Genomic DNA, 20,367 nt, shown 5'->3' with positions numbered 1-20,367 from the left:
AGGTGTCTGTTTCCATTCAATTTCTTTCATTGTTTGCATTTGTCAGAACGACAATCATTAATGGATCCTCCGACTCAGAATACACGGTATAGGAGCTCTTATCACAAGTGGTTAATCTGCTTGTAGCTTATTCTCATTGTTTTCTTGTTCATTGGTTGGTGGGTCTATTAAAAACATACCAGGAAGCTTGGGCACTAATAACCGGTTGAGCTGCAGTGTAATGCATGGGGAGGTGGGGGAGCAGCAGGTTAAGATGAGGTAATGTAGTTTCAGTAGTGGCACCAAGTTTACAATGGATATAACCGAATGTGCATGTTAAACAGAGTGGGCGGGTGGTGACTGATCAAATGTACAATCTGTTGGTATCTGGTGTGACTTGATAGATACCAGCAGGTCCTTTCCATGTGTCCTATAGTAGATCTATAGGGAAGTACGTACACGTTCCCAAGCCATGAATTACTGGTGTATCCATATTCAACCTTGAAATGTAGTTAAGAGCTGGGATTAGCCTGTACGACTCTCATGTGGTGGTTTTGGTAGGGTTCCAGACCCTCACACTTAAAACAGTGCAGGAACCCAGAGAATTTAAAGCTTATCATTCATGTACGATTTAGTTTTTTTAACCTATAATCTACGAGAGTGTGCTAGTCTTTTGGCAGTTTCAGCACAGGGATATTATCCCGCTTAGACGATGGTAGCCAAAATCTTTGTGGACATCAGCCTACAAGTTAGCTTGTGTGTATTAATGGCCGCAAGGTTTCCAATAATACTACAAAGAATAGCATAGTCATTTGTCATCGTGCCTACCTGCGGTGTTGGCACACGCCGTGTATATCCTCTCCAGGTATAAAGCCACACGGGATGTGTAGCACTGTGTGAATAAGGTTACACGTGGAGCAGAGGTTTACCAGATTTGGTTTCCTTCTTTATTTGTAGCCCCAGGGTGTCAGTATGTGAAGCATGCCGTCTCCTCCTCCACACGCTGTGCCCTACTGCACAGCAGCTATTTTTTCCATGACATGTAGTCAGTGACTGATAGCATTAATGGATTGGTTTTTAGCATACATGTAAACTATCAGAACATTTCAGCTTTATTTTCTTACACTTTATAATGGGCTGAATATAGAAGCAAATGACTATGATAAAGCTACTATCAAAGATGTTTGTGCTGATGGGCAATTGCCTTCCAAAAATAAAAAAACCCACCTATCCAAGCTACCAGTTTCCATCTCCTAGCTCTTCAGTGGGGTCCATTATGTATGGGGAAATATTAGTACACATATGCCTGTTGCCTAATGTTGTGATTGCACAAATGAGCAGATCCCTGTAGTTTATATTCAGAGTTTTCATATTAGACTCTGTCCCAAAATCCACATAAAAATCACCCACAAACGTCCTCCTTTTCGTAATGAAATTCACGTTGCAGTTCATACAACTATCTTTTTACCAACACATACATGAAAACCAGATATGCAGATGACTGATCTCTTTTTTTTGTATGTAATGCAGGTAGCTGTACACTGATTAGCGCCATTCAATTGGACGCACAACTTTTAGGGTATGTGCACACGTAGAATGGTCCACTGCGGATTTTTCTGCAGCAGATTTGATAAATCCGCAGTGGGAAACCGCTGCGGATTTACCGCGGTTTTTCTGCGGTTTTCACTGCGGTTTTACATCTGCGGATTTCTATTGGAGCAGTTGTAAAACCGCTGCGGAATCCGCCGAAAGAAGTGACATGCTGCGGATTGTAAACCGCTGCGTTTCCGCATGGTTTTTTCCGCAGCATGTGCACAGCGTTGTTTCCCATAGGTTTACATTGTACTGTAAACGCATGGGAAACTGCTGCGGACCCGCAGCTGCGGAAACGCTGCAGATCCGCAGCAAAATCCGCATCGTGTGCACATACCCTTAACATGGAAAATTTGTGGCAGAAATCTGAGTCTGCCTCGTATGTCTCCTGCGGGTTCCAATGAGTAGCTTCAGGAAAAATATGTTGACTGAGCCTCAGGCTGCATTCACACATCCATGTGTTACGGTCTACAATGTACCAACGGGCCTCCGGCTTCTGACCCAAACTCTGCAACCCCATTGGCATGTAATAGGGAGTCAAGGTCAGATCAGGAGACCCAGGGCTAGTTGGTGAAATTGCAGCCTGTGCTCGGACTGTGTGACTGCGGCATTAGAGTCAGTACATGTATAGGTGCTGTGGTTTTTGTGTAATGACTCCTTTCGCATTCGGATTTTGACGTAGGTCTGCTGTTGGTGTTTTTCACTGATATCACACTAACAACTGGTTCATAAATCAAATAAGGACATATCGCCATTTGCTTTTATCAAACATTGGTCAGCGAAGAAATAAAAATGGACATCACACAAATGCCGCCCCAGTTGCATGTCTGCTTTTCACTGACTGTTTCAGGTATATAGCCAATTGTATGTCATAGGCATATGATGTTTGTGAGGTCCTGTTCACACTGCAATCATACAGTGGGTCCAGGAATTCCTTCTGAATCCACAATAAAAACATTCTTGTGCCCAACTAGAAAGACTGATCCCATCAGAGAAAAAGAAAAAAAAGTTAATTGGAATTCTATTTGTGTCATTGCACTCTATGGCTACATTAGGGATTCTGTCTGAAGCCTGTTCTTCAAGGATTCAAGCGCAGCATGCAGACAGACTGCATAAACAGTGTGAACAGGGCCTTAAAGCCCACGTGCCCCATGGACAGATGATGTTGTGGGAGATAAGGTTCTAGCATGTCCAGTTTCAGATTTCCTATTCTTTGATTCTTTAAAGGGAACCTGTCACCCCGAAAATCGCGGGTGAGGTAAGCCCACCGGCATCAGGGGCTTATCTACAGCATTCTGTAATGCTGTAGATAAGCCCCCGATGTTACCTGAAAGAGGAGAAAAAGACGTTAGATTATACTCACCCAGGAGCGGTCCCACTGCTGGTCCGGGCGGATGGGCGTCTCTGGTCCGCTGCGGCGCCTCCCATCTTCATTCCAAGACGTCCTCTTCTGATCTTCAGCTCCGGCGCAGGCGTACTTTGTCTGCCCTGTTGAGGGCAGAACAAAGTACTGCAGTGCGCAGGCGCCGGAAAGGTCAGGTGGGCTTACCTCACCCCCGATTTTCGGGGTGACAGGTTCCCTTTAAGGGTGTGTGCACACCTTGCGGATTTGCCTTAGGAATTTCTGCTGCAGATTCGTCCCTCTCCTGCCAGAAAACGCAGGTGCGGTTTTGTTATGTTTTTTTTTCCATGCGGATTTGTATGGGTTTTTGTGTTAGACACAGATAGACAGAAGGATTGAGATAGATCGATAGAAGGAATGAGGCCGGCGTCACACTTTTAGTTTTACGGACGTATGAGAGGCGCAAAAGCAACGCATTGCATACGGACTGTGGCAGCTCCTATATGCCGTATATTTTGCAGCCGTATTTTACGGGCGTAGAAAATCGCAGCATGCTGCGTTTGTCAGCGTATTGCGCAAAAATTCCGCCAATGAAAGTCTTGCCAACCTTGCCAACAGATTACATACAGAACACTGTTTTGGGAACATTTCTGCGTATTGTGCCAGTACAAAACTGACCGTATTTTCCTACGCCAAGTGTGAGGCCGGCCTGAGATAGATGATAGAAGGAATGAGATGGATAGATGTAGATGGATATATGGATAGTTAAGCTACTTTCACACATCAGTTTGTTTCCGTCAGACAGGATCCGGCGAGTTTTTGAAAAAACGGATTTGGTGCAAATAGTGAAAAACTGATGCAACTGATCCGTTTTTGTTTTGCTTTTTTTTTTAAAAAAGAGAGCGAACGGAAAATGTGCATGATTTTAATGGATTGTGCCTGATGGCAAAAACCTGATGTGTGAAATTAGCCAGATAGATATATGGATAGAAACATCTATGTATCTACTATATAATTGTCTAAGGGTCACTTCCGTCTTTCTGTCTGTCACGGAAATCCCAAGTCGCTGATTGGTCGTTGCTTGAGAGCCCTCATATATATCCACCCCCCCCCAGTCAGCGTCCGCCGCCCACATATCGTTGTAGCAGTGCGTTAAACCGACTGCGCTACACCGCGGCATAACGCGGTGTAACGCAGTCTGTTAACGCTGCTATTAACCCTATGTGACAAACTTTTTATTATTGATGCTGCTCATGTATCATCAATAGTACAAAGATCTAGTTTTAAAAATAATTTTAAAAAAATAAATAAATCGTGATATACTCGCCTTCCGGGGCCTTTCGCGCTTATCGCGACGCTCCGGGCCATGCATTGCGGTCTCGCGAGATGACGATGTAGCGCTCTTGCGAGACCGCTACGTCATCATCTCGCGAGACCGCAATGCATTCTTGGGACCGGAACGTCTCGAGGAGCATCGCTGAACGCCTCGCCTGGACTCAGGGGACGACGGAAGGTGAGTATATAACTATTTTTTCTTTTTAATTTTTTTTTTCTTTTTAACGGGGATATGGTGTCCACACTGTTACATAGTACTTGAACTGTGTTATATACTACGTGGGCTGTTATATACTACGTGGGCTGTGTTATATACTACGTGGGCTGTGTTATATACTACGTGGGCTGTGTTATATACCACGAGGGCTGTGTTATATACCACGTGGGCTGTGTTATATACCACGTGGGCTGTGTTATATACCACGTGGGCTGTGTTATATACCACGTGGGCTGGAATTGAGATCGGACGCCATGTCGCATTTGGAGAGCCCCTGATGTGCCTAAACAGTAGAAAACCTCCACAAGTGACCCCATTTTGGAAACTAGACCCCCCAAGGAACTTATCTAGATGTGTGGTGAGAACTTTGAATGCCCAAGTGCTTCACAGAAGTTTAGAATGCAGAGTCGTGAAAATAAAAAATATATATTTTTTTTCCACAAAAAAGATTTTGTAGCCCCCAAGTTTTTATTTTCACAAGGGTAACAGGAGAAATTGGACCACTAAAGTTGTTGTCCAATTTATCCCGAGTACGCTGATGCCCCATATGTGGGGGTAAACCACTGTTTGGGCGCACGGCAGAGCTTGGAAAGGAAGGAGCGCCGTTTTGGAATGCAGACTTAGATAGAATGGTCTGTGGGCGTTATGTTGCATTTGTAGAGCCCCTGATGTACCTAAACAGTAGTAACTCCCCACAAGTGACCCCATTTTGGAAACTAGACCCCCCAAGGAACTTATCTAGATGTGTGGTGAGAACTTTGAATGCCCAAGTGCTTCACTGAAGTTTATAATGCAGAGTCGTGAAAATAAAAAATATATTTTTTTTTTCCACAAAAAAGATTTTGTAGCCCCCAAGTTTTTATTTTTACAAGGGTAATAGGAGAAATTGGACCCCAAATGTTGTTGTCCAATTTATCCCGAGTACGCTGATGCCCCATATGTGGGGGTAACCCACTGTTTGGGCGCACGGCAGAGCTCAGAAGGGAGGGAGCACCATTTGACTTTTTGAGCGCAAAATTGGCTGTCGTGTTTGGAGACCCCCTTATGTACCTAAACAGTGGAAACCCCCCAATTCTAACTCCAACCCTAACCCCAACACACCCCTAACCCTAATCCCAACCCGATCCATAATCCTAATCACTAACCCTAATGATAATCACAACCCTTACCCCAAAACAACCCTAATGTCAACCCTAACCATAACCCTAATCAAAACCCTAAATCCAACACACCCCTAATCTCAACCCTAACCTCAAACCTAACCCTAATCCCAATACACACCTAATCCCAAGCGTAACGCTAATGCCAACCCTAATCCAAACCCTAACTTTAGCCGCAACCCTAGCTCTAACTTTAGCCCCAACCCTAGCCCTAACTTTAGCCCCAACCTTAAGGCTACTTTCACACTTGCGTCGTTTGGCATCCATCGCAATCCGTCGTTTTGGACAAAAAACGGATCCTGCAAATGTGCCAGCAGGATGCGTTTTTTGCCCATAGACTTGTATTGCCGACGGATCGCGACATGCACTGGATCATTTGTGTTTTGGGGGACCGTCAGCACAAAAAATCGTTCAATGTAACTTTTTTTGTACGTCGTGTCCGCCATTTCCGACCGCACATGCGTGGCCGTAACTCCGCCCCCTCCTCCCCAGGACACAGATTTGGCAGCGGATGCGTTGAAAAACTGCATCCGCTGCCCACGTTGTGCACAATTTTCACAACATGCGTCGGAATGTCGGGCCGACGCATTGCGACGGCCCCGTACCGACGCAAGTGTGAAAGAAGCCTAACCCTATATTTAGCCCCAACCCTAACCTTAAATTTAACCCTAACCCTAATTTTAGCCCCAACTGCTTTCTCCTGCCGGCCGGCAGATGGCGACAGATGGCGGGCGCACTGCGCATGCGCCCGCCATTTTGTTTCCCAAAGAAGACGCCGGCGGGCAGGAGAGGACCCAGGGACATCGGTAAGTATAATAGGGTCCCCGAATCCCCCTATTTCTCTGTCCTCTGATGTGCGATCACATCAGATGACAGAGAATTACACAGCACTTTTTTTTTCTTTTTTTGTGATCGCTGGTAAACAGTTAATTACCGACGAATGCAAAACAGGGGTCGGTATAACCGACCCCGATCATGTTCTTTGGGGTCTCGGCTACCCCCGGCAGCCGAGACCCCAAAGATCCTCCCGATGCCGGCCGGCGGGCGCACTGCGCATGCGCCCGCCAGAAAAAGATGGCGGCGCCCATCGGGAGCCACGAGGAGCACCCGGGGAGACAGGTGAGTATTGGGGGGCTATCTGGGACCCCATTTCTCTGTCCTCTGATGTGCGATCACATCGGAGGACAGAGAAATTAAAAGGGAAATCGTGTTGTTTTTTGTTTGTTTTTTTGTGATCGCCGGTAAACGGTTAATTACCGGCGATCGCAAAAGCGGGGTCGGTAAAAAAAACCCCGAATCATGTTCTCTGGGGGTCTCGGCTATCCCCGGCAGCCGAGACCCCGGAGAAAATCGGACTCTGGGGGGCGCTGTTTACTTTTTCCACAGCGCCGTTAATTAACGGCGCTGTGGTTTAAGTACCCTTCACTGCCGCCGTTAAAAGGCGTATCGGCGGTCGTTAAGGGGTTAATAGGAATCTGCAGATGTAAAAACGCAGGTGAAATCTGCACAAAACCACAGAAAATCCGCGGGTAATCCGCAGCATTTGTGCAACGTGGGCACATAGCCTCAATGCCAGTCTTGTCTCAGGGTACAGCTCACTAAATGCTTCACATCATATTTCTTCACAGTATATGAAGAGGGGAGGAGGGAGGGAGCATGTTTGTGCTGAATCACATTCCAGAACACACACAAATATATATGTTCTCATCGATCCTGTTACTGTATTTCTGAATTTGAGATGTTAGAAAACAGTTTTTCCCCTTATATTCTATGTATAGTGCATATAAGTCATCAGGGCAGCTAATTTCTCCAAACATGAGCTAAGAGGAAAAACAAACTATAAATCAAGAATAAAGAGACAACATATACTGGACTATTGATTTATGCACAGTTTATTGAAAGTTTAGATATGCTTTAAGAAGTACATACCTTCTTTATTCTTATTATTCTATTTCACTCCAGAAATTCTGAGATAAATGAAGGCTTTCCTTCTCTGTGTGTTTGTTATTTTTCCCCTTATCTGTAGAGCAGGAGCTTCACCACTTATCATGAACATAAACTGCAGCACAGATTCATCTCAGCTAAAAGTCTAGACCTTAGATCAGGAACAGGACATTTCATAACTTTCCCAAATTCTTATGATAGAAATATTCCCCACAAACTGCATTGAACCACTGTACCCAATTTATTATGTATTTTAGGAGTCGGTCCATTTTCTACCGACTCCACCAAAATGGGCTCAAACTCCGACTCCACAGCCCTGCTTTCTGTTATATAGACACCTCATTCACTTAAAATGTGATATGATCCCTAATAAAAAAAATGGTTTTGTAAATTTTGTTGGAAAAATGAGAAATCACTGGTCAACTTTTTTTTTTTTACCCTTATAACTTCCTAACAAAAAAATAGTTTGCGGATTTCTGGCAGAAATGTCCGTTTTTTGTCAGGAAATTTCTGCAAGAAATCCTGAACGTGTGCACATACCCTAAACATTCTTCCAGAGCTACAATGGAATGGTTTAGATTAGCATTTCCCAAACTCCAGTCTTCAAGGCCCCCAAAAGATGTTCTCAGGATTTCCATAGTAATTCATAGGTGGTGGAAGAATCATCACTGCCTTAGTATTGCACAGGTGGGAGAATTCCTATGTTTGTGAGCATAAGGTGAAAACATTTGTAAAAGTTCATGGAGTATGCATACTTTTTCAAGGCACTGTATATGAGACATTTGTTTGTATACCTCTCAGAATAGCGGTTCCTACCCGCCTCTCCTAATTCCCCATTTTCTGTATAGGTCGGACCTGGTAGTGAGCTATGTGTGCAGTCATTTCTATAATAAGCAGTGCAGCCCAATGCCAGGGTCTGGCTGTGAAAGGAACCCAGCCCTATAAGGAGGCCGACATGTAAGAGGCTTTCCAGTGGAGCACACTGCTCATCATAGCTTCTGTTTTCTTTCTACATGTCATATAATAATAACACTATTCTAGCTGGCCGCATCTGTTAACCCTGGTGAGCTCACATGAACAAATGTTTTGCAGTTCAGGGTAGTCAGGACAGGACAAGTTTCCAAGTAAAATTGGGCAATATGCACAAGTTCAAGATTTCTTACAGATTTGTGTTGTGCATTGAGCTCTGTAAATCCACAGCTACAATACAAGTTAATGTATTGTAAAAAAAATGTGCATGTAGCATAAAGAAATGTACACAACTGTGAGTGTGCCACAGATTTTCGGATCTGCTGTGTGCTCATTGCTGTGTGGATTTTCAATGCACATTCCGACCTGTTTAGTGTGGTGAGGGAGTAGGATGAAATCCATGCATAGAATACCATGGTTCTCGGCAGCATATGTCCACTTTACAAAAGATGATGTGCTGTAGAGAACAATGACATTTCAGCAAGCTTAAAACTCATTTTACCTGATAAACGTGCATAGAATCATATAATGGTAGAGTTGGAAGGACCTCCTGGGTCATCTGGTCCAACCCCTGCTCAAAGCAGGATTCACTAAACCATCTCAGACAGATGTTTGTCCAGCCTCGTGGCAGCCTGTTCCACTCAGTGATCATCCTCACTATCAAAAAGTTTTTTTCTAATATCTATTCTGTATCTTCTCCATTTTTGTTACTTCATTCAGTACTGATTATCGGCCAGTATAAATGGGCCCTTACACATGCATATGTTGTTACGGATTTGATGGCTAGTCTGCAGCAAAATTAATTGCGACGTGAACATGGACTGAAGGGCTTTCCTTTTTGGACAACAGGTGACTGATCATTGATGGTTTACTACATCATGACAATCTTTTTTTCGGTTCTGGCATTCATTTTCCAGATTATACTTTTGGAATACTTGCTCTTTGATCCCGTAGACAGTTTTTGTTTTTGCCAAGCACCTCTGTCATGATAGTCCGGTGTATTGCAGCCTGTCGTTTTATTTCCATGATTGTACAGCTCTGTGACTGTCAGTGCTATTATTAGGGTTGCAGAGAAAACAGGTGGCTAGGCAGTAATACGAGAACGATGTAGAACTATATGCTAATTTTTAACTGGAGGACGGTTATGGACTGGTAAACGGTGATGGCATTACTGTCAGTAGTATGAGCTTATGGTATACTCCAGCTAAAGTTAGTCTGAGTTTCTACAGGCTCTACCATGCCTCTGTAGGAGCACCATTAACTGGTATTGTCAGGCTCCCACTCTGTGGATGTACTGGAACTTGTATCACCAGCAGCCATGGCAGCTGAATCCCACCTATCAGTAGTGACGTGCTTTCTGCTCCACAGCCTTAGTAGGAATCTGTGCTGTGGAATGTGGGCAGTGCTGTAATGGATCTCCCCATGAGTCAGACTGACACAGCCTGGAGTACAGTCTGGAACACTTGTGTCCTGCCGTTCTCTACAATCTGAGATCTGCAAACATTTCTGATTTTTTAAAACCTTTCTGGGAATAAAATGATGGAAGTTCAGTCCAGGATGCACCCTGACATTCCTGAGAATGGGGAGTTGCCTCTTATGGAGGTCACCAGCAACTTTGCACCTGAGGAGAGTGGGGGAGAAGATGAAAAACCAGTGTCAAACCTACAGAGGAGACGGAGCGATGTCAAAGTATACAAAGAAATCTGTGACTTCTACGCCAGATTGTAAGTGAAGATGGCCCTTTACCTCGATTGTCAGCTAATTTTACTTTAACCAGCATAGTGTCTGGAAAACAATGGTATTGAAATGGAAGATCCTCAGGTCCTAGCTGTATGGCTGGGGCGATAATCTGCGCATTTATAGTGGGGAAAAAAATCAGCTTGTCAGGGTAACTGTTTGGATTTTTATGACTAATGCACCTCTGGGATGGCAAATGAATTTTTAGAGGTGTTTTTCCATGCATGTGGTAGAAAGATGTTCTTCCTCTTTGTCTATTGCTCCGCTTGTAAATTGCATAGTCGTATGGTCCTAATTTTAGCTTAGCCCGCCATGCTGTTCTATACCACCAAAAAATGTGTACTGATGTATACTGGCCCAACAGAGATCAGAAGACCACTCTTGGCCTCCATTGAGACGATGGAGCCCTCAGGATAATTTTGGTGAATACAGCAGCAGCTGTTTTTGGGACATGACACGACACGTGAATATAAGGCCCAGTGCCCCTATAAATACACTGAAATACAAGAGCATACTTACTGTCATGAGGACAAAGGATCAAAATGTCTTTTGGGTATGTGCACACAACGTCTTTAAAAACCGTCTCCATTACCCTCCCCTAATAAGAAGTGACCCAGCCATTCTTCAGGTGCTTGCTCTTGAATCCTGCTCATTAGTTTATATATACAAGTTAAGACACTGGCGACAAAGCAGTCGCCAAAAAAGACTCTTCAGCAAAAGCTCTGCCAACATTTTCCTGAAGTATCTTCTGCTTACAGAACTCGCTTCTCGCAAAACATGACTTTGTATGCTGCCATCTAAAATGGGTAGTCCGATACTGTGTACCACCTCATAACTGGCTCTAGTGGTGGGACAGCGATGGATGCTCCCCTCCTGTAGCAGCACTCATTTTCTATGCTCCACGCTATGTCTTCTGTCAGTCTCCCGGCTTCCCTTTCTGCCAGGAGCCAATAATGGGTTGTTTATAAACTGTTGATGTTTTCCCTGTCACCTGGTCAGACGTGGGCCAATCTTAGCTCTTATTTCATTCCCACTGCTCCCTTGGGTATTCCATTTGTTTGTTTTTTTCTTAAAATACCGCTCTACACTTCCAGAGATTTGGGACTTCAGTCCTAAATCTTGTAATCTTTATCAAGAGGGCATTGCTCACAGGATTCTCTGGGGAGTGTATTTAGGCTACTTTACATTATTGCGCAGTGAGCTCCTCTATGTAAGAAGTATAACAATATAGACAAAATAGTATTAGATAGATAGACCCATATCACTGGAATCATATAGCATATTAAAAAAAAAAAAAACTACATCTCACTCTTGATCAGTAGTGCAGCAGGAATTAAATGAGTGCAAAAACTGGCCACTTTTGACCTGATGACGTGCTCTTTAACTTATTCTGAACCTCCTATAAGACTGTCTGTCTGGTCCACTCTTTACTCTCTAATGACGTTTTAAAGCATCAATGCAGAAGAAGCAGCTTTTACTAGATTGCCATACTACCAGCAGCAAGACCACTGCAGCCTGTGATTGGCTTCAGCATTAAGGTGTCTTCTGCTCTCAATCTTTGGATGTTTCAGAACAAGACATCTTTAAAGGCAGCCAAAGCTATGACGTGGCCACGTGCACATGCCATTAGCTTGCCATTGTGGTTGGAAAACTTCCACCGAGATGGCATCAGAATTGCACAAAAAGGGTCTTCTGTTCCAGTGATTTTCTTAATCTCCATGCAAAGTGACTCTAATCCACAAAATGACATTGGTTGCCCACAGTGCTGTAATGCATATGGCCAATGTAAGCTGGACATTCGTCACAATTGTTCTGTGTATGCTGGTGTAAGCGACACATTTGTCACCATAGTTCTGTGTAACTGGGACATTCGTCACTGTAGTTCTGTGTATGAGCGGTGTAAGCGGCACATTCGTCACCATAGTTCTGTGTATGAGCGGTGTAAGCGGCACATTCGTCACCATAGTTCTGTGTATGGCCGGTGTAAACGGCACATTCGTCACCATAGTTCTGTGTATGGCCGGTGTAAACGGCACATTCGTCACCATAGTTCTGTGTATGGCCGGTGTAAACGGCACATTCGTCTCCATAGTTCTGTGTATGGCCGGTGTAAACGGCACATTCGTCACCATAGTTCTGTGTATGAGCGGTGTAAGCGGCACATTCGTCTCCATAGTTCTGTGTATGGCCGGTGTAAACGGCACATTCGTCACCATAGTTCTGTGTATGAGCGGTGTAAGCGGCACATTCGTCACCATAGTTCTGTGTATGAGCGGTGTAAGCGGCACATTCGTCTCCATAGTTCTGTGTATGGCCGGTGTAAACGGCACATTCGTCACCATAGTTCTGTGTATGAGCGGTGTAAGCGGCACATTCGTCACCATAGTTCTGTGGATGAGCGGTGTAAGCGGCACATTCGTCACCATAGTTCTGTGTATGAGCGGTGTAAACGGCACATTCGTCACCATAGTTCTGTGTATGAGCGGTGTAAACGGCACATTCGTCACCATAGTTCTGTGTATGAGTGGTGTAAGCGGCACATTCGTCTCCATAGTTCTGTGTATGGCCGGTGTAAGCGGCACATTCGTCACCATAGTTCTGTGTATGAGCGGTGTAAGCGGCACATTCGTCACCATAGTTCTGTGTATGAGCGGTGTAAGCGGCACATTCGTCTCCATAGTTCTGTGTATGGCCGGTGTAAACGGCACATTCGTCACCATAGTTCTGTGTATGAGCGGTGTAAGCGGCACATTCGTCACCATAGTTCTGTGGATGAGCGGTGTAAGCGGCACATTCGTCACCATAGTTCTGTGTATGAGCGGTGTAAACGGCACATTCGTCACCATAGTTCTGTGTATGAGCGGTGTAAGCGGCACATTCGTCACCATAGTTCTGTGTATGGCCGGTGTAAGCGGCACATTCGTCACCATAGTTCTGTGTATGGCCGGTGTAAGCGGCACATTCGTCACCATAGTTCTGTGTATGAGCGGTGTAAACGGCACATTCGTCACCATAGTTCTGTGTATGAGCGGTGTAAGCGGCACATTCGTCTCCATAGTTCTGTGTATGGCCGGTGTAAGCGGCACATTCGTCACCATAGTTCTGTGTATGAGCGGTGTAAGCGGCACATTCGTCTCCATAGTTCTGTGTATGGCCGGTGTAAACGGCACATTCGTCTCCATAGTTCTGTGTATGAGCGGTGTAAGCGGCACATTCGTCACCATAGTTCTGTGTATGGCCGGTGTAAACGGCACATTCGTCACCATAGTTCTGTGTATGAGCGGTGTAAACGGCACATTCGTCACCATAGTTCTGTGTATGAGCGGTGTAAACGGCACATTCGTCACCATAGTTCTGTGTATGGCCGGTGTAAACGGCACATTCGTCACCGTAGTTCTGTGTATGAGCGGTGTAAGCGGCACATTCGTCACCGTAGTTCTGTGTATGAGCGGTGTAAGCGGCACATTCGTCACCATAGTTCTGTGTATGAGCGGTGTAAGCGGCACATTCGTCACCATAGTTCTGTGTATGAGCGGTGTAAGCGGCACATTCGTCACCATAGTTCTGTGTATGAGCGGTGTAAACGGCACATACGTCACCATAGTCCTGTGTATGGCCGGTGTAAGCAGCACTTTCGTCACCATAGTTCTGTGTATGGCTTTTCTAATATACATGTATGGGGCACAGTTTACGGTGATAACAAAGGTCTTGCCCTTTTTCCTCTCTTCCAGCAACATGGCGAATGCTCTGGCGAATGCGATGTGTGAGCGCTGCAGGTCTGGCTTTGCCCCGGCAGAGAAGATTGTGAACAGTAATGGAGAACTGTACCATGAGCAGTGCTTCGTGTGCGCACAGTGCTTCCAGCAGTTTCCGGAGGGGCTCTTCTATGAGGTAATAGTTGGATTTTTATACTTTTATTACCAGTTATATCCAGCAGGCTGCCACAACATTTTTGTGTCTGTAGAATCTTATTTAGGACTAATGATCCTACCACAGATGTGTCATAAAGGACAGATTTGCTAAGGATCAGGCTGCCCACTACTAGACTGAGAATAGTAGATGATCCGCACAGTGCCGTGCCTTAGTGTGCCGTGCCGAACTGTGCCGTGCCTCAGTGTGCCGTGCCTTAGTGTGACATTTCTCGGTTGTCTGCTATTCATATACCACATTAGATTAGAATACATAATCTTCACTGTGAATATATTTCACAATTATATGGCTGATCTTGGAAGGAAAGCTGCATTTCACAGATAAGAGGATATTTTGAGATCATGAGCATGTCCGGTGACCCTCCCCGCAGGCTGATTTCCCTGCTGCTATGTGCAGTAATGGGTTGGATAGGAGTTTTGGCCATATTTGGTGCATTAGTGAGCTGTGACATACATAGCTGACAATACTCAATAGTCTTGTATTGTAAATCTGTTGAAAATCCCAATCGTCATTTGATGTTTTCTACTGCTGGTATCGCCATATTGCCTGGTGCATCCTCTTCAGTACCTGGGCACTGGCAGGGCAGTTCGTTACATTTTTAGCATTTTCTCCTCTCTGAGCCTAAGTAGAGATCTGCTAACAAGCAATGTCTTTTTTGTTGTGATTAGAAAGGCTTGTTCACATTAGTTCTTTTAAAAAAAAAAAAAAGATGAAAAACACCCAGTGTGATCAAAAATCCCACACTGCTCCCTTTTCAGTGCTGCCTGGATTCCCCGACCCTGTTTTCTCTTCTGTGTGGAACTGCTGCAAAAGGAGTAGCAAGGGATCAGTATAGTGATGGTGCCTTCTTTTTTTGAGCATGCTGGATGGTTATAATGTGTGAACAACCCCTTTAATCCTTTTGATGGCCGCATATAATTCTACATGTGCTTTGTATTAGTTAGTTGCCGCCTGGGAAGTGCGTTCCAACTCAGCAGTTTGCTTGGACCTCGGTAGTTCATTCTCATAAAGAAGAGAGAACCCCTGTTAACCAGACCGTCAGAATTCCCTTTCCTCATTGAGCTTAGATTATATATACCGTATATACTCGAGTATAAGCCGAGATTTTCAGCCCAAATTTTTGGGCTGAAAGTGCCCCTCTCGGCTTATACTCGAGTCACGGTAGCGGTGGGGTCGGCAGGTGAGGGGGTGAGGGCGTGAGGCATACTTACCTAGTCCCAGCGATCCTCGCGCTGTCCCTGCCGTCCCACAGGCTTCTGTGCTGCAGCTTCTTCCCCTCTTCAGCGGTCACGTGGGACCGCTCATTACAGAAATGAATAGGCGGCTCCACCTCCCATAGGGGTGGAGCCGCCTATTCATTTCTCTAATCAGCGGTGCTGGTGACCGCTGACAGGAAGAGCTGCAGCACAGAAGACGGGGAGGAAGGCAGGGATAGCGCGAGGATCGCTGGGACTAGGTAAGTATGTTATATTTACCTGTCCACGTTCCAGCCGCCGGACGCCGCTCCATCTTCCCGGCGCCTCCATCTTCCCGGCGTCTGCGCTCTGACTGTTCAGGCAGAGGGCGCGATGACGCATATAGTGTGCGCGGCGCCCTCTGCCTGATCAGTCAGAGCAGAGACGCCGGGAAGATGGAGGCGCCGGGACCGGACGCTGGGAGCTGCAATCAAGAGAGGTGAGTATGTGGTTTTTGTTTTTTTTTATTGCAGCAGCAGCGGCCATGGCACAGATATATGTGCAGCATCTATGGGGCAGTATGAACGGCACACAGCACTATATGGGTCATCTGTGCAGCATCTATGGGGCAGTATGAACGGCACACAGCACTATATGGGTCATCTGTGCAGCATCTATGGGGCAGTATGAACGGCACACAGCACTATATGGGGCATCTGTGCAGCATCTATGGGGCAGTATGAACGGCACACAGCACTATATGGGGCATCTGTGCAGCATCTATGGGGCAGTATGAACGGCACACAGCACTATATGGGGCATCTGTGCAGCATCTATGGGACAGTATGAACGGCACACAGCACTATATGGGGCATCTGTGCAGCATCTATGGGACAGTATGAACGGCACACAGCACTATATGGGGCATCTGTGCAGCATCTATGGGGCAGTATGAACGGCACACAGCACTATATGGGGCATCTGTGCAGCATCTATGGGACAGTATGAACGGCACACAGCACTATATGGGGCATCTGTGCAGCATCTATGGGACAGTATGAACGGCACACAGCACTATATGGGGCATCTGTGCAGCATCTATGGGGCAATATGAACGGTGCAGAGCACTATATGGCACAGCTATGGGGAAATAATGATCTATTTTTATTTTTGAAATTCACCGGTAGCTGCTGCATTTTCTACCCTAGGCTTATACTCGAGTCAATAAGTTTTCCCATTTTTTTGTGGCAAAATTAGGGGGGTCGGCTTATACTCGGGTCGGCTTATACTCGAGTATATACGATATATATATAAGGCTAGGTTAACATTGCGTTAGTGCAGTCTGTTCAACGCATATGTTAAACGGACTGCGTTAACGCAAGTGCCGAAAAAGATGGCGTTTATGCGATCGCGCTAGCGCAGATGCTCTATCTGTGCTAGCGGTGACGGACCCGAAAACGCTGCAGACTGCGTTCGAGGGACCGTCACAGAATGATGGCACATCGCTAACGCATGCCAATTATGACATGTGTTAGCGATGCGCTACATAATGGCAGTTAATGGGTGCGCTAACGCATCCGTTACATGGCGTTAGTGCTGCTATGTAACGGATGCCGTCAGCGCATTGCCATTAACGCAGTGTGAACCCAGCCGCTGCCTTTTTCACTGGTTGTAGTTGCTTGTAGTTTCTTTATATGAGCCAAATATCAGCTCTCCAGCTATTCTGACCTGAGTTGCTGTGTAAAGCATGATGAATAAAAAGATCAGCAGTCTGTGCCACCAAGTGATTACAGGCTGGGGTTCTAATGATCGCTGGCAACCTGTGGACATTGTGGTTAAAGGGAGTTACCCCTTAGCCATCGATATGGGACAACTTGGGGATTGAAGTGGGGTGCAACAATTGGGATTCCCAGAAAAGATCTCTGCAAAGCCCCATCAGAATGGAGCGGAGGTCAAACATCATTTCTCCATTCGTTGTCTATGGGACAGCACTCCCATAAACAGAAAATGGAGTGGGGTTCGTTCATATTCTCCATTTCACTCGGTTCAGAACCTCATTGTCAGGATCTCTGGGGGTCCTATCAGGAAGTCAGAAGAGGACACAAATTTACAAAAGTTTCTGGAGCGTGGCTTGTCCATAAAGACTTCTCAGTAATAAAATATTGGATGTGCTTTTGTCACATATTACGCCAGGTTGCTCATTCACGGTGGTGCCTGTGTTACATTATAGTTCTTCTTTCTGCCATATCACCATTTACATTATTAAGCAGCAAAATTCCTCACCATATAGGGGAATCTGAGCATCACTGATTGAGGACCCTATAGGCTCTAATAACTAGTACCACCAATTAAACAAAATCACTGGGTGAGGTGCAATAGCAAAAATAAAGTATAACTCTAATAATAAACGCTATAAAATTATTTATATAACCAGTCCACCGTGATTGTGTGCAGTCTATCCATTAAACTCTGAGGATGACACTATCAGAGTAATGGACACTAATGAGATTAAAAATTAAGACACTGAAATATCAGGGATGGGAGGACCCAGTATAATATCCTTAAGGCAGTACAGGTACACAAAAACTTGGGTCTCCCCCACTATGTCACGAGGAAACTATCCCCAAGGCATAAGGCGCAAAGAACTATTAATTGCACTTTGCCCTAATGACGTGGCATATTTTTTAGAATGAGCCCTACAGTCAGAACGGTATATCCCAAGATTATATCTCTTGCACATAGGAATCCACCGATTATTGCACTTTGCCCTTAGTAGTAAGATGTTAGTTGTAGACCGTGCACTATCAATTTAAAGGAGAGCCCTGATATAAAACTCTCACTCACTTAAAGCAGCACAGCCTAATAAAATGCATATTATTTATTGTTGTCGGTGGACAAGAACGGTTTACATATGATTATTATGTTTATATATACACCGCCACCTAGTGCACTAGACCCGAACCGGAGTCATTCATTCAATATAAAACTCCTCATATAAAAACCCTATGGACGGATAGAGGCAGCAGTGATATGTTATTGTTGGAGGAATCCCCTCCATTCAGATGTAATCACGAACACCCCTCCTCATAGGCACACGCTACCCCTTATTTCGGGGGACTAATAAGTCTAAAGCCTAACATTAGCGCTGAGCCGTGATAATACAGTCCATAGCGCCTGTGCTAATATCGCCTTGGCGCGTTTCGCCCTACACTACATCGGTGGGCACACCAGGAGGCTATTTTTGTGTTTGTGTGCTTGATATAGTCACACCGGAGCATTACTCTCCCAGCCACGATATGAGCTGCGCCTGGCAGCACGGACGCCCGGCATTTAAAAATGCTGCGCCTCCCACCAATGATTCACACTAGCCAATCCTGGGCTGCATATCTCTGAGCCAGTCAGCGGTGGCTATGTATAGTGCAGGTGCCATTGCATCAGCTGGAAGGCGGCCGTTGCCTGGACACAGGTATACAAATAGACTTGCGGAGGAAGTTAACACTATAATAGACATTTAGCAACACTTCCAATGTAAAAAGTGCTGTGCCATAATACAGAGAGAACATTATATACCCACAGTGTAGAATGGGACCTGGCAGGACATACTCTGGAATGGAAAGAGCGGGGCAAATACCCCCAATATACTACTACCCTTATTACCTACTATTTCCACCACCGTCCATACAGTATATATCTCCTCCAATAAAATGATGGAGTGGGCTAAATGCCCCCAGTTTACTACTACCCTTATTTATGATTTACACCACCATCTATATACATATCTCCTCCACTAAAATGGTGGATAAATCCTACACCAAGTCAGAATCTGAGCATCAGCCACAATTCTCATGTAATAAAGGAATACACCAAGATCAGCGGTGTTATGACTAGTGTTGTGCCTTAAGGGTAGGCATTACTTATGTGTCTGGTGTTCTTTTCATTTTGGCATAATAAAGTCCTAAAGTGTCCTCCATTAGGAATAGTGTATCACTTTTTCCTGTAATGTTTCTTTTGAGAAACCTTTTCTCTGCAGACACAATGAATCTTCTTTTCTAGAGATCCAAGCAGTGACATTTGCTAGTGGGCAGATTTGTGATGTTTTGCTCTTTACAGTGGGCTGAGAGATCAGGTATCCGTGTGTCCTGGTGCCAACAGTACAGATGTTTCCTGCACAAAGGCAAACTTCATGTGCTCGGAAAAAGAGCCTGAGACACATCAACTGGATTCTGAAAAATCCCACACTAAAATGTCATGGAATGCTGCACTATCTGCATTCTTATCATGTGCTGTCTATGGTAACATACCGTTCTGTGACCTAGTACAGTGTGATACGGGGGCACTGCCTGCCAATCTGATGTATGATTTCTGAGTCTCTGCTGCCTATTTTTCATAAGTCAAGTAAGTAGGAATAATTTGTCCAATAAAGAATCACTGCAGATGATCAAATCCTTGAACGACCTGAGGCTATGAAATCGTTATGGTCCGTGCAATTGCAGAAACAAATAGGAAGAAACAAGCCCCATCTGAGCTTACAATCTAAGGGCTCGTTCAGATGGGCCTATAATCGGTCCATGTGCTGTCCGTATACAAACCTGGTAGACGGCACACTGACCAATGCGAGTCAATGTGTAAGTTCACATGAACAATGGTCCGTATCATATCCTATAATCTGTATGTTGTGTTTTTCCCAGATCCATTATAATAACATGGAAAACTATTTAGCCTGTTATTTATTAAACTAGGTCTTGGCCCGATTCTAACGTATCGGGCATTCTAGAACAGGGGTCCCCAACTCCAGTCCTCAAGGCCCACCAACAGGTCATGTTTTCAGGATTTCCTTAGTCTTGCCCAGGTAATAATTGCATCACCTGTGCAATGCAAAGGAAATCCTGAAAACATGACCTGTTGGTGGGCCTTGAGGACTGGAGTTGGGGACCTCTGTTCTAGAATATGTAGGTAGTACACAGCACAGGCTACGTACTATATTGC

General features: G+C 45.1%; 1 protein-coding gene and 1 long non-coding RNA gene across 5 annotated transcripts in view; one reads left to right on the top strand and one right to left on the bottom strand.

Moving 5' to 3' along the window:
* LOC138670331 (uncharacterized) overlaps positions 1–921 on the bottom strand; it is a 100,068-nt gene extending 99,147 nt beyond the window's left edge. The window contains exon 1 of the long non-coding RNA XR_011319320.1: positions 808–921. This is a non-coding gene — a long non-coding RNA (uncharacterized lncRNA). The remainder of the gene's footprint in view (positions 1–807) is intronic.
* LIMS1 (LIM zinc finger domain containing 1) overlaps positions 1–20,367 on the top strand; it is a 150,918-nt gene that overhangs the window by 112,788 nt on the left and 17,763 nt on the right. For 2 of the 4 annotated variants that reach the window (XM_069757565.1, XM_069757564.1), the window contains exon 2: positions 14,008–14,167. In XM_069757565.1, the coding sequence (XP_069613666.1) occupies positions 14,008–14,167 (160 nt within the window). Of the gene's footprint in view, positions 1–9,968; positions 10,264–14,007; positions 14,168–20,367 lie in introns of those variants that run through there. The other 2 variants (XM_069757563.1, XM_069757566.1) reach the window with 2 other exon arrangements.

The sequence above is a fragment of the Ranitomeya imitator genome, chromosome 3 (assembly GCF_032444005.1).
Source record: "Ranitomeya imitator isolate aRanImi1 chromosome 3, aRanImi1.pri, whole genome shotgun sequence".
NCBI classification, from domain to species: Eukaryota; Metazoa; Chordata; class Amphibia; order Anura; family Dendrobatidae; genus Ranitomeya; species Ranitomeya imitator.
The sequence above is the reverse complement of the archived record's forward strand: the minus strand, read 5'-3'. Positions and strand labels throughout refer to the sequence as shown.